Raw genomic sequence first — 12,975 nt, 5'->3', positions numbered from 1 at the left:
GTGCTCTTCCCACACGCTGTAATATGATGGTGAATACGTTGAATCACAGAAGCTACTGTTAGTGGAAGAGGTTATCATAGAGTTTTATAATAAATCTTTGCCTTTCAGCTCCTTTAATAACTTCAGAATTTGGCAAATGGGCTTTTAAGTTGTGAATGTGATTAGGTCTGTCACTGTACTGTTATAAAGCAGAAACGGAAAAAAACAAGTGTTTTCCAACTTACACTGTAAGGCAGCAAGTGTGAAAGTTTTGCTTAAGGTAAAGTATTTGCACTACTAAAGACATAATTCAAATTCTCATCTCCCTGTGTAATATAATGTAGGTATGAATACTAAAATGAGCAATTAAGAAGATACCGAAGTGTCAGAACTATGCTAATGTCTTCGCTCACACAGATAACATGTTTGGGTTTTTTTCTAATTAGCATGTATATATGTTGCATATTTGTGTGTACTTTAAACAAATATGCTCAAGTAGTCTAAGTTCCTTAAACTCAGCAGAAAGACAGATTCTGTCTGGCTTTCCAGGCAAATGGTTACTATAATATTCAGGAAAGCACTTGGACACATCCCTGCCTTCCCAGCCACCGGTGTCTCTTATTCAGCTGATCTTATGTTGTCTGAAACAAAAATTGAAAATAATGGGGCTGCCCATAATTGCTTTATTTTCTTCCTGTGTTACTTTTTGGTAATCTAAACAGATTGGAGAGGAAGGAATTTAAATAAAAATAGAAAATTTTTCATTTTAAAGCAGTTTATTCCCTAGTGTTAAGTTTTGAATAATAACATAAAATGGATATTACCTCTGTGGTTTATGTTTCCTAGAGCAATAGTGCTCTCCCTCACTATATGCATACTGTTTTGATTTGCTTATAGGGCTTTTGAAGATGTGAAGATCTTTTGGCGTGTGACCTTTAACAAAACGGCTGTTGTCCTTCTGAAGGATGGCATGAACTTGGAGAAGGAACTTGTATCTGTGCTGGGAGCCACTACCTGCATGGCAGGTCAAACAACGTGCAACATCTCCATTGAAATAAAACCCGATAATGTAAGTAATTATTGCTCATTTGTGCACAGAACTGTGGTGCTGAATTGCAATTTATCAAGATGAGAAAATCCCTCTGATCCAGAGGAACTGATGCGGAGGGCACAGTTTGAAGATGGTAACTTGACATCTGCTCAGTTCCCCTGCAAACACTTGTTTGTTTACAGGCTTGTATTATCCCCACTGTGACTAGTAAAAATTTGGGAATGAGATGAATATTTAATTTGAAGAGTAAATTGAAGATCCCAGATTTTTATAGAGCAATAAGAAAAAAAAAAGAATGGAGTTATTTCAGGGAGATGCATATTCATATATTGGACTCTTATCCTTCATGCCATAAATTTTTCACCTATCAAAGCACTTCTTAGGGTGGTTTATGGAAAGCATATCCTTTAAGTAATAACACCTCATTCAACAAAAAAACCCCCCAACATTTATCGCAACATGTGCATAATTTTACATGCCTAAATCTACCACAATGATCTGTGAAAACTGTACTTAATCATAAAGCCGCACAAGAATCTCTTGAGTGTCTAAAAATCTGTGGCTGTGCCCATCCAGCTTGTGAGCAGCGGAGTTCAATTTAGCAGCCATCATCCACCAAAGCCATTTGGCATTTGTCAGTTGGTTATGCCTAAGCCTAAGTGCCTTGAGAGGCCCAGCTGGCACTCAAAAATGCAGATGTCATTGAATTAACACAAAGCACAGCATTCAGTCATTTCTATCGAAAATGGAAGGAAAAAATATTTTTGTGTGAGCGCCTAGTGGTTAGAGTAGTGCCTTAAGAAAGGAAGGATTAACGTTTGTTGTTCTTTCAGAGTGGAGAGTTTGAAATTTTCCAAGAAATTATCCTAACAGCCAGGCTAGTGGCAAAGCTGAGATCTGGGAAATGGAAAAGGACAAGATGAGGAGTTTTCCACGGTTTTTCTGACTGCATTCTAGAAAATAATGCAAGATGTAGGATGTGGGAAATAGTGATTTCCCACTAGGAAGCAGAGTGCGTTCTCTTAATGCAGTAAAAGGGCCATTTTCCTTCTTCGTCTTCAGATGTTACTTTTAAATTACAGAGCCAATGAATAAAACATATACATGAGTGGGGCACAGGCTGCCTTGCTGAGTAAACTGGGATTTTGAACCTGTTTAGTCCAAAGGAGTGATATCATTATTTAATAACAGCAGTGCGGCAGCTGCAGAGACATGCAGTTGTAGCACACGAAGCACAAGCGTGTGCCACGCTAACGGGGGCTAATGGAAGGCTGAAGTTCCCTATCGCGTTCCCATAGGTTTGTGCCTGTCATCAGTTAGTCAAGATCACTCCATTTAAAGAATTTCTTAACAGCTCGATTAAAAATATGTGCTATTTAACCCCACAAATGTTTCCTAATTCTTCTTCCTTAAGAGATTTTATAAATTAGTAACAAGTACATTAAGAAATGATGAAGTAATAAATACATTCAATAAATATTTTACATTTTTTTATGGTGAATGGTATGACATATTCTAGCTTTTGAAAGTTTTTACTTAGCCAGTTGTACAGTCAGTACAGACTCCATTAACTAAAAGCTGAATCCTGCTTTCCTAGAATTAGAGTAGGATTTCCAAAAATCCAGAGCTGAAATAAAAAGCCATGTTTACTAATAAAAAAAATTGTCTTCGACGATCATCTTTTTTTGTAATGCTATTGTCTGGTAAAGAATTACTTTTTTGCTTGTTTGCTGCTTCATAAGTGCATGTAATAGGTTCATATGACACATTCTGGGATCTCAGTAATCAGTCATCTATTTCTAAACATGTTATGTCTGTATTATAGGTACAAAATCAAAGATAGGGCAATGTGTCATACTGAAATTTAATATTGCTACCTTATTGTCAATAAACAGGCATTACGTTTATAGAATTGACTAAATTAATTTTTTGACATATGAACACTAAAATCCAATATGCTGTATTTCCAGACTGAGACAAGATTTCTGTATATCATAAACCTCACAAAAGTCTACTAGATAATAGTATCTGCAGGCTTTGGAATTTCAGATAAATTCAGTTAAGCATTGAAATCTAGCGAGATTTGCTCATAAAAGTACATATAAATCTGTTAGTGTATAAACACTAAGGCCCTATGTAAAATATTTTTCAAAACATTACCAGAGTTCACTACTTGAATACAGTTGATATTAATTGCAGACCCAAAACTGCACACTTAGCCTTCTGTGTGTTTTTTTCCACGGGTAAGTAGGTGTGTAAATGCCTTTTTATAAAGCAAAAATAAAGCAAAAGAGCAAGTTCCTCACAAAATGTACAACTATGTAACTCCATAATCTGGAAAATGGAGCTCTTTAAAAGAGTTTATCATCATGTCTTACTGCAAATTTACAGCCACAATACATGTAGTATAAAAATAGCTCTGTTATTGCAGTAAAGTTCCATGCGAAAACTTGAGATGTCTTTATTGCACACGACAGAGTGGTGCCTGCTGCGACATTATTATTTTTAGGATATACTTCATTGTGCTTATTGCCCGTTTCAACAAGTATGCTTGTGGTAAGTGTTAGTACAAGCAATCCGTTGCGCATACAAAGGAATGTATATATTTTTTTAAAGCTGAAAGTCTTATAATGATATGAAAATCATCCCCCGTTTACAGGTACCTGAATTTGAAACATATTTCTTTGTTGAGCTGTATGCTGTCGGCACAGGAGCTGCATTGAACAGCAGTGCCAGATTTGCTGTTATAACAGTCCTTGAAAGCGATGCTCCTCGTGGTTTAGTATATTTTGCTGTGGGATCGCGTTTTGCTGTGGCTCATAAGAAGACAACTTTAATCAGTCTGCAAGTGCTTAGAGACTCTAGTACATCTGTAACCACAATGGTTACCTACAGCATGCAGGTAAGACTTCTGTTATTACTTTTATTATTTAACTTATTTTTATTATTAAATCATTGTTCATTCTCTAAAGTAAATGTGACCTTACTTAGCATTTTTTCAGGAAACAGTCAAATGTTTGCTGGGCCCAAATGCTCTAACTTCTTTGCTTTTTCATTAGTAAAAAGACCTTGTTTTCATTTCATTGTCAGTGATTTTGTTTGTAGTACCTTCCAGTGGCCTTAAAGTCTACAGTCTGTCAGGCATTAAATACATTTCTTTCTTTGCCCAGTGGTTCTTATCAGAGTCCAATTTTTGAGGCTTCTTGCTCTGAAATTAAGTTTTTATCATGATGGATGTGACTATCAAGATTCAGATACTAACACACTTTCCAGTTTAGGTCACAAATTCATTAATACACAAAGCACACTTAGGAAAAGCGAAAGAGTACTTTCATCAGATTTTACTCCATGTTCTTGAAGTACTGAACTCGAAAATTGTCCTTCTGGTTGAAAATCTCATGTGCTTAAGTCGATTTTACCATCCACATTCATTTTTGTTATGTTTACAGCTGTAACACCAAACTCTTCTAACTGTTAACCCTCTAAATGAGTACCTCATTATTATTGACAGATGATAAAGATCCTCCTTTAGCAGAAGTAACATAGCTGCGAAAACATGATTCTCTCCACTTCTTTATAGTTGTGACCCCAGCGTCAGGGCACAGGCTGCAAGAAGGATTCCTCAAAGTTTGCCATTACATCGGAATAGTGCTTAGCCTGATAGACTTTGAATATGTGGCATGTTATACCCAAAAGCATTATTTCAGGGAAGGGTTATTATAACAAAGCATTGTCTGAGCAATATACTTCCATCGCCCTTTACAATAAAAGGGTCTGCATTCTATTGTTACGTTGCATACATATCTGTTTTAACTGCATAGGATTCCATGGTGTTTCCGTGCATTTATTATACAGTAGCTGGTCACTGTTTTAGTTAGATTCTGTGGTAACACATTTTCACATCCTTTCCAGTCAAGAGTTAATTACAATTTAGTTGTTAAATGGAGACGAAATTGCTACTGTCCAGTGTATATTTAGGCTAAAGCATAGGGGGCAATTCCGTATCTGTTTGTATTTTTTATATAACAAACCTTCTTTGGATATTTTTAGGTTATGAGGGTGCGTGGCCAAGTACCAAAATGTTGGCACTTTTGATACCTGTAAAATAAGAGGTCACAGCAGACAGTAAGCATGAGGTGCTGACAGGAATCAGATGTTTACCTCTTTCCTACAGAGGTTTTTGAATGTTGTTCTAGTGCTTTTATTACCACTTATTTCCCTGTTTCCTAATTCTCTATTGGAAGGGATAAAAAAAAAGGAAACTTCTCACTGGAATTTGCACAGATTATGTGATCATGTTCTAGAGCAATTCTGAACAGATACACACTACTTTGTTTTATAACGTTTTCCTGCAAACTCAAAAAATGTCTGATTTATTCCATAATTAAATTTACTAGTTAAAGCTAAATATTTTAAAAAGGGGTCTAGCATTTCACAAATAAAAATCCTTTTTATTGCAGTAGGAGACCTTTTCAAGGTTACTTAACAGTCAGTATACAATCTGTACTTATTAAATGAATAGATACTATTGAAAAATCATACATCTGAATAGCAGCCTAGGATGTTAGTTTCCACTTAAGGGAAGTTTATTATATTGCCAGATATAATATCAAGGTTATGGCAACTGACAGAAAGAACAAGAACGTGAAGAATGAAACAGAAGCCTCATGGAAGGTAAAAATAGTGCTACTTCACAGGGAAATGAGGCCATATAGCATTCCGAGATAAGTTCATCTGTCTGCCTTGCATGTCTATTCTATAGTGTTTGCTTTGCCTTTGGACCTAAATGGATTGGTCTTCTTTTAAGTATTTATACTGGGACCGAAAATATCATGAATTGGTATAAGTTTGGGCACAGATTTCTAAAACGTTTGCTTGGCTTTTGTTTAGTTTTTATGTATCTGTAATTCCTGTCTGTACCCTGAATTGCAGATATAAACTTACAGCAGCCCCTCCGGAATTTACCCTACGGATGTGCTAACACTTCTGAATATCTATTCACCCAGAAAAGCTTTGTGAATTTTTTTAATTTTTTTTTTTTAAAGAAAGAAAGGGATCCTGTTTACTATTCTTCCCCCAGGTTGTCACTAGCCACAAGTGACAGACTGGTATTTCAGGGAGATATTTCATTTAGTGTAATTGTTATATCATTCTTAACTGCATTTTGAAAGGAGACTTCATTTTTACACATTTAATTTTACCCATTTAAATATGTGTGCTCTACAGCACCTGTTTTTGAACAATTGTATCTATCATAACGTTACCAAAAACTCTTTTGGTTTGTTTTAAGGAGCTACAAAAACCTGAACCTATTGGTCGGATCTTCATATCTCCAGCTGTGGCAGGACAAGATTTTGCCCGATCTGAAGGTTTATTGACTTTTGAACCTGGACAGAGAAATACGTTTCTGGATGTAACCCTGACTCCAAAGACAGGATCTTTAAACCCATTTCCTAAACGCTTCCAGGTTGTACTTTCTAATCCCACAGGCGGTGCCAGAGTAGATGATGTGTATGGGACTGCTAACGTCACCATTGTCTCAGATTTGGACTCCTTGCCAGTCTGGGGGCTGATTGATCAACTGCATCAGCCTCTTGATGACACCATTTTACACAGAGTCCTTCAGAATCTGAATGTCAAAGTGGCTACAGAAACTACAGAAGAGCAGCTTACTGCTGTGATGCACATAATTGATAAGGTAAACCTCTTCTGCTCTTTGTGAGTCATACAGTCATAGATTGGTTTAGGTTGGAAGGGAGCTTGTCAACTCATCCAGTTCCAACCGCCCTGCCCTGGGCAGGTACACTTCCACTAGCCCAGGTTGCTCCAAGCCCCATCCAGCCTGGCCCTGAACACCTCCAAAATAACCAATGACTTTAATAAGAGTATAATAACTCGTGGGCCTGTGATAAGATCAAGGTTAGTGTCCACAGCAGTGACACAGGGGCACAGACTGCAAAGGTAAAAATAGAAATTGTGAAGTCCTACAGTCAAGGAGGAAGTTTGTCTGCCACTAGTTAGGATGGTGGAAGGAAATAAAAAAGAATCAAATAGGTTGAAAAGAGCAACCAGTACTATTTTTGCACATGTACCTATTGCTCAAGATTTTCTGCTGTGCAAAATTTTCCCTTTAATGCCCTACTTTCGTAGAGCTTATTATGGTTTTTGGATTCTTGGGCCACATCTTTGTTGGCTTTTGCCCTGGCACCAGACAGTGAGGGCTGAGGTTTGCCCATATCTTCACAGCTGGCTGCAGTCAGCACACCAGCAAACCCTTCCAAGGCCAGCTGGAGTCTGCTGTGCTCTTAACCAGGCACGCAGCTTGGCTTTTTTTCCTGCACTAGCTTTGGGAATCGGATTGGCAGGGTAGCTGAGCACTTCAGCATTGCACTAAGTTCTGTGAAAATTCTGGGGCTAGTTTTGTGGCTTCCTGGCTCTTCTGGGCTTGTGGAACAACACACAGGAGGTGGGAAATATTTGAATACCTAGACAACAAACAGCATAACAATATTCATGAACAACAGTTCATTTGTGGTTGTTGCCATTTTGACACAGAAAACAGAGAAAATAATGTCAAAAATTCTCAGTATTCAACAATCTTTGATTTGTGAAAGAATGAAAAATGCCACACGGTTTATTTAATAATCAAATCCCTATTAGTAAACATATTTTTGTGTAGCTTTGACATAGACTGTGTCATACGCGTTGGCAGCAGTGATCAGAAGGTGGAAAAACTATTCTGAACTTCCAGAACGAACACTGGGATAAAAATGAAGGTCTTGCTACACCTTTCAACATGAGGAGATGTTATAAGCAGACTCTTGTGCATAAAATTGTGTTTGTTTTCTTCTCCTCTCATCAGGTCACAGATGTAGGTGAAAAACAATTACTCACTGATAAAAGTAGAAGTCTTTTCTATGAGATACTCTGTGCTCTGGCTAGCCCGAAACGTGAGGACACACGAGGTTATAGCCTGCTTGCTGAGGTGACCGAGAAGTTTGCTTTTTCCCTGTTGACTGGGATAATGTGTGGATCGCCAGGAGAAAGGTTAGTAAACTTGAATTCATAATACATTTTGGATATATGTGACAACTTAACAATATAGTCGAAGTTTAAATGACGTTTTTAGAAAAGGGACTTGTCTGTCATCTAGTATGTTGCCTATATGAATACTTTTTGCACTCTGTCACAATCTTATACTGGCATTATAAGGTGGTGTCACAAATAACTGGTACACTGACACAGGGTAGCTGTGGGAGTAGGAGTCAGGAGATCTGGGACATATTAATTCACCTTTAGCTTAAATATTGCCTGGAAAAGGATTCATTAACCCCTGTTAAGAAAATAACACATAATTGTATGATGCAGAGCTATGTTCTAAGGCTTAGATGACAGTAGGTAACCCAAAATTTCTACTGGCATTTTGTAATTTCTGTGTCCTTGCTTTTCCTCACTTGAACATTATTTGAAAAAATTTAAAAGCTACTCTTAGTTTTTACATGTAGTTTCAAATCACTAGTTTTGTCTGCAAATGAATAGTACCCTGTGGTCAGGCTACTGTGCAGGGGAAATGGGTGACTGCAGAAATAGTTGACACTCTTTTATGAGATGGATGGTTTTAAACAATGGGTTTCTCCCACTATAAATCTATTAAATCATAAAATGGTAGTTGAATTTAGAAAAAAAAAAAAAAAAACCAAACAAAAAAACCCACAAACCTTCTTTTCCCTCAGAAAATCAGCATGGTTTAGATTTTGATGTCAACTTCTTTTGAAGATGTATCTTTTCTTGCCATTTCCTAAGTTGTAGGGGGTATGAAGCCCATCTCAGCCAAAAGACAGCAAATAGCCTAAATATCAGAAGTACCCTGAAGAGTGTCCAGAACTTGAAAGTTCAAATTCTTTATTTCCAGAACATGAAAGTTCAAATTCTTTATTTCAAGTTTTTTTGCATTATCTGTTTGGAATAGGAAGTAAAGATCATCCATTTTAATGCCTCTCCTTCTTGTAGACTCATCTCTATGTCAAGTTATAAAGATGAGTATTATGATAACCGAGTTTACCGTGGAGGAGTTTGGTTCCAGATCATAGTGGGCAAAACCCAGAGGGAAAATGGCAAAGCTGAAGGACATAATAATTCAGCCCCTCTTTTTTTTTCACAGAAATTGAAACTGTCTGTCTATTAAATGCCATAAAGCCTAAAAATGATGGAGTAATAAAGTATTAATTACCAATACATTTCAGAGTCATTCTGTGAAGAACAGCAAAAGCTCGGTTCCACTTACCAGCCCTATTGGTTTTCCATTTCAACAGAGGTAAAAATATCCTTGACAGCTGCCCGTACATTGCAATAATGGCTCACAACTGGTTTCCTCAGCAAATCAATGGACACAGATTTGATGGAAAAGATGGGGATGCTATTCAAGTACCTGAACATTTATTAGAGGTCTCTGTTGTATTATCGCCTCCTCAAGAAGAGAACTGTGAATCTGTACAGTTCACAGAATACAGCAGTCAGCAGTGGTTCCTTACTGGAGACAAAGAACTTGCCCTGAAGAATAAGGTTTGAAGATAATGCAGTTTATTTTTTAAAGAAATTAGTTTAATTTAGATATTGCCCAAAACATCCTAAATGTATTTAAAATAATGTGAACTCTTTTGTGTGTGTTTCATTAAAATGAGCACTGACTGTTGAATTTTAACGTTAATCTTCTTGTTGCATTGTACGTGTTGTTTCAGGTTTTTTCTATGAGTTTAAAGGGTCGGAGTTCACAGCCTTTGAAAGATAACAATGAAGTCATTTATCGGATTTATGCTGCAGGAAGTCGGATTGTTCCACAGAAGTCTTTATGTCTTCTCTGGAATCGAGCTGCTGAAAGGTTGTTTTATTAATCTGTTTAGTTTTCTAGTTTCTACTGTGAACCTGTGTATTTGCCTAAGATGTGATAACTCTGATTAGATCATTTTGCAAGTATGAAATTGACCGTTTCCTCTCTGTCATTTTTTCCTTAATTTTTCTGGCCTTTGTACCAGCACATAAAACTTTCCCTATAATAAAATGTGTAGTTATTCCAGCTCAGACATTTCTGAGACTTCTACTCGTGGCTTTTTTCACCAAAATACAGTTTATGTTATGTAATGGTGTGTTAGGCAAAGCTGACAGGCCATAAATCCCAGAATTGCATCACTTCATTAATATTAATGACTTTGTACTCTTTACAATTGTTATCAGACAACACGTCAAGTCCATTCTTACAGAAGTAAAGAATTATGCCTGCATCTCTGGTGTTGCTTCAAGTCACTGGCTCAGAATGTTCCCAGTTTGCTCATATCCACTCTTTTCTTTGGGTCTGTGAAAGACACCGTGTAAATGAACAAAAAACCCCACCCTGTTAAGGGGCAGACTAGGGATTCATCTAGAGCAGTATCCTGTCTCCAGTAGTGGTTAAAAGTAAATGCCCAGGAAAGAGTAAGATCGGGACAAGCATCAATAGCAGTTCCCCTAATACTATACTCTCCAGTCTCTCTATGAGCTGAATCTGATTTTGTGTTTTTCATACCCCAAATGATTTGTCTCCCACACACTTGTCTAGTCATTATTCCTCGCACCGTCCAGAATTTCAGCACATCTTTTGACAATGATCACATTGGGGCTATTACTTTTTTGACGGAAAAGCCACCTCCTGTTGTTTTTGTTGGTTTTGGGTTTTTTTTTTTTAATATTACTGCTAGTAGTTTAAGTTGGTGTGTCCTGTTTTTTAGAAGAAATGGTGAGCTGCTGATCATTTTCCATTCTTTTTGCTACTCATACCATTGCAAAACATGGAATAAATTTTCTTTATGGGCTCTTCAATGCCCCATTATTTGATTAGCATGTGTCTTTCCCATTCACACAGTATAAATGAATTTGGAGAAATTTTGTTAGACTGACTCAATTATATCAGTCTGTCACTGTTATAAATTATTTCTGTTCAGAAAGAATATGCAACAGAATTTCCCTGTATGCTCTCCTTTTATTTAGACACTATATCACAGAGCAGATGCAATTTTCACTAGAAATGGCTTAGGAACTCACCTGTAGTATACTTTTTCAAAATCAGTTCAGCAATACTGAAATAAAAGTGGGAGGTGTCCCTGCCCCTGGCAGGAGGGTTGGAACTAGATCATCTTTAAGGTCCTTTCCAGCCTAAACCATGCTACGATTTGATGATTCTATGAAAACAAAACATGAATTTTAGTTTCAAAACAAAAAATAGCAGTATAAAATGAAGCGTTGTCCATAATGGGATAAGGTATTGTGCAAGTTAAGTAACAAACTATGTGAAAAGTCAGATAGACCTGTAAATCTTGCAGAAGTTTTAAAAACATGGCCACAAAAATTCTCTAGTGGAAAAAAGATGTTTATTACGTATATTTTATTTTTTTAATCATAAAAGTAAAAGAAATCTATAAACAATATTTTAATTTCATGTAAATGTGCTATTCTGAGAACTGCATCTGAACGATTACACAAAACACCTATGCAGTAGTTTAGAAAACTTGTTTTTTCAGAGGTACAACAACAATTTTCAAGCCTGCTTACCATATAAATTGCACAACTCCATTTCCAACTTTGTGAATCTTTTGTTTTACAGCTGGCTGTCTGATAGCGGGTTCTGCAAAGTGGTTGATGACACCTCAGACTATGTGGAATGCTCTTGTTCTCACATGTCCATTTATGCAGTTTATGCCCAAACAGACAACTTGTCTTCATATAATGAGGCTTTTTTCTCTTCTGGATTCATCTCCATTTCAGGTCAGTTGATTTAAGACTGTTTTCTCATTAATAACAACTGATGACCAATAAGACTGATTTTTAGCAATTTAAATGAGGTTCTGGGTCCGCTCCTTGTGAGAGTTATGACTTCCATGCTAGATCATCACTGTACGAGTAACAGAAACAGTGCAAGTAGCTAAGTCCCCCATTTATCCCCCCTGCCCTCAGCAAACTGCCCTAACAGGCTAGGCTACTGAATTGTTTTAAAACCTCACCCATAAAAAAGAAGATAAAGAAAGAAAAGAAAAAAAGAAAAGAGCAGAAATTTTTTTAGCAGATAAAAATAAGCAGATTTTAAAATACAGTTAAGCTTCTAACTTATGTTGTGCTAGTGAAAGCAAAATAAAAAGACAAACTAATAAACAGAAGCAATTACTGGTTTACAGGAAAAAAAAAAGTTAATTGATGAGACAAATATGGCATAGAATGCAAAATACTATAGAAAGTGAAGGAAAATCCAATACGAAGTAAGCCAGTAAGCTGTAGAAACTGAAGCTAAGAGAGATGCTTTGCTGAACTGGAAGAAATAAAGACTTACATATCCTTGTTCAGTACTAGTCGTTTACTGTAGTCATGTGTCATCGGAGTGTGTGTTAACAATTAGAACAGTTTAGCCTTGTCAAGGGTTTGCCTTGAATATAACTGCAATGCCTTTCAGCTTCTTTGGCTGGTTGAAGGTGTTTTCTTACACGATTATATATATTTAAATCTATTGATTAACAAGTAGATTTAAGATCTATAAGGATATGCACTGCCTGACTGGAAGGTCCCAAAGAGTGGTGCTCAATGGATTTGAATCCAGCTGGCGGCCAGTCACAAGTGGTGTGCCTCAGGGCTCAGTGTTGGGACCATTTCTGTTTAACGTCTTTATTGATGATCTCGATAAGGACACAGGGTGTATCATCAGCAAGTTCGCAGATGACACCAAGTTAAGCAGGAGTGTTGACTCCCAGGAGGATAGGGAAGCTCTACAGAGAGACTTAGATAGATTGGATCATTGGGCCAACATCAGTGGTATGAGGTTCAACAAGGGCAAGTGCCAGGTCCTGCACTTGGGCCACAATGCAGCGCTATGGGCTTGGGGAAGTGTGGCTGGAAAGCTGCCTGGCAGAAAGAGACCTGGGGGTTCT

General features: G+C 37.1%; 1 protein-coding gene across 1 annotated transcript in view; it reads left to right on the top strand.

The window, feature by feature from the left end:
* Window positions 1–12,975, top strand: part of GPR98 (G protein-coupled receptor 98) — a 272,395-nt gene that overhangs the window by 105,050 nt on the left and 154,370 nt on the right. Inside the window, exons 76-82 of the mRNA XM_009886852.1 lie at window positions 877–1,048; window positions 3,690–3,932; window positions 6,321–6,728; window positions 7,893–8,077; window positions 9,343–9,592; window positions 9,769–9,908; window positions 11,664–11,824. Of these exons, the coding sequence (XP_009885154.1) occupies window positions 877–1,048; window positions 3,690–3,932; window positions 6,321–6,728; window positions 7,893–8,077; window positions 9,343–9,592; window positions 9,769–9,908; window positions 11,664–11,824 (1,559 nt within the window). The remainder of the gene's footprint in view (window positions 1–876; window positions 1,049–3,689; window positions 3,933–6,320; window positions 6,729–7,892; window positions 8,078–9,342; window positions 9,593–9,768; window positions 9,909–11,663; window positions 11,825–12,975) is intronic.

The sequence above is a fragment of the Charadrius vociferus genome, unplaced genomic scaffold (genome assembly GCF_000708025.1).
Source record: "Charadrius vociferus isolate BGI_N301 unplaced genomic scaffold, ASM70802v2 scaffold244, whole genome shotgun sequence".
In the NCBI taxonomy this organism is placed as follows: Eukaryota; Metazoa; Chordata; class Aves; order Charadriiformes; family Charadriidae; genus Charadrius; species Charadrius vociferus.
This window is presented reverse-complemented; position numbering and strand designations above follow the sequence as displayed.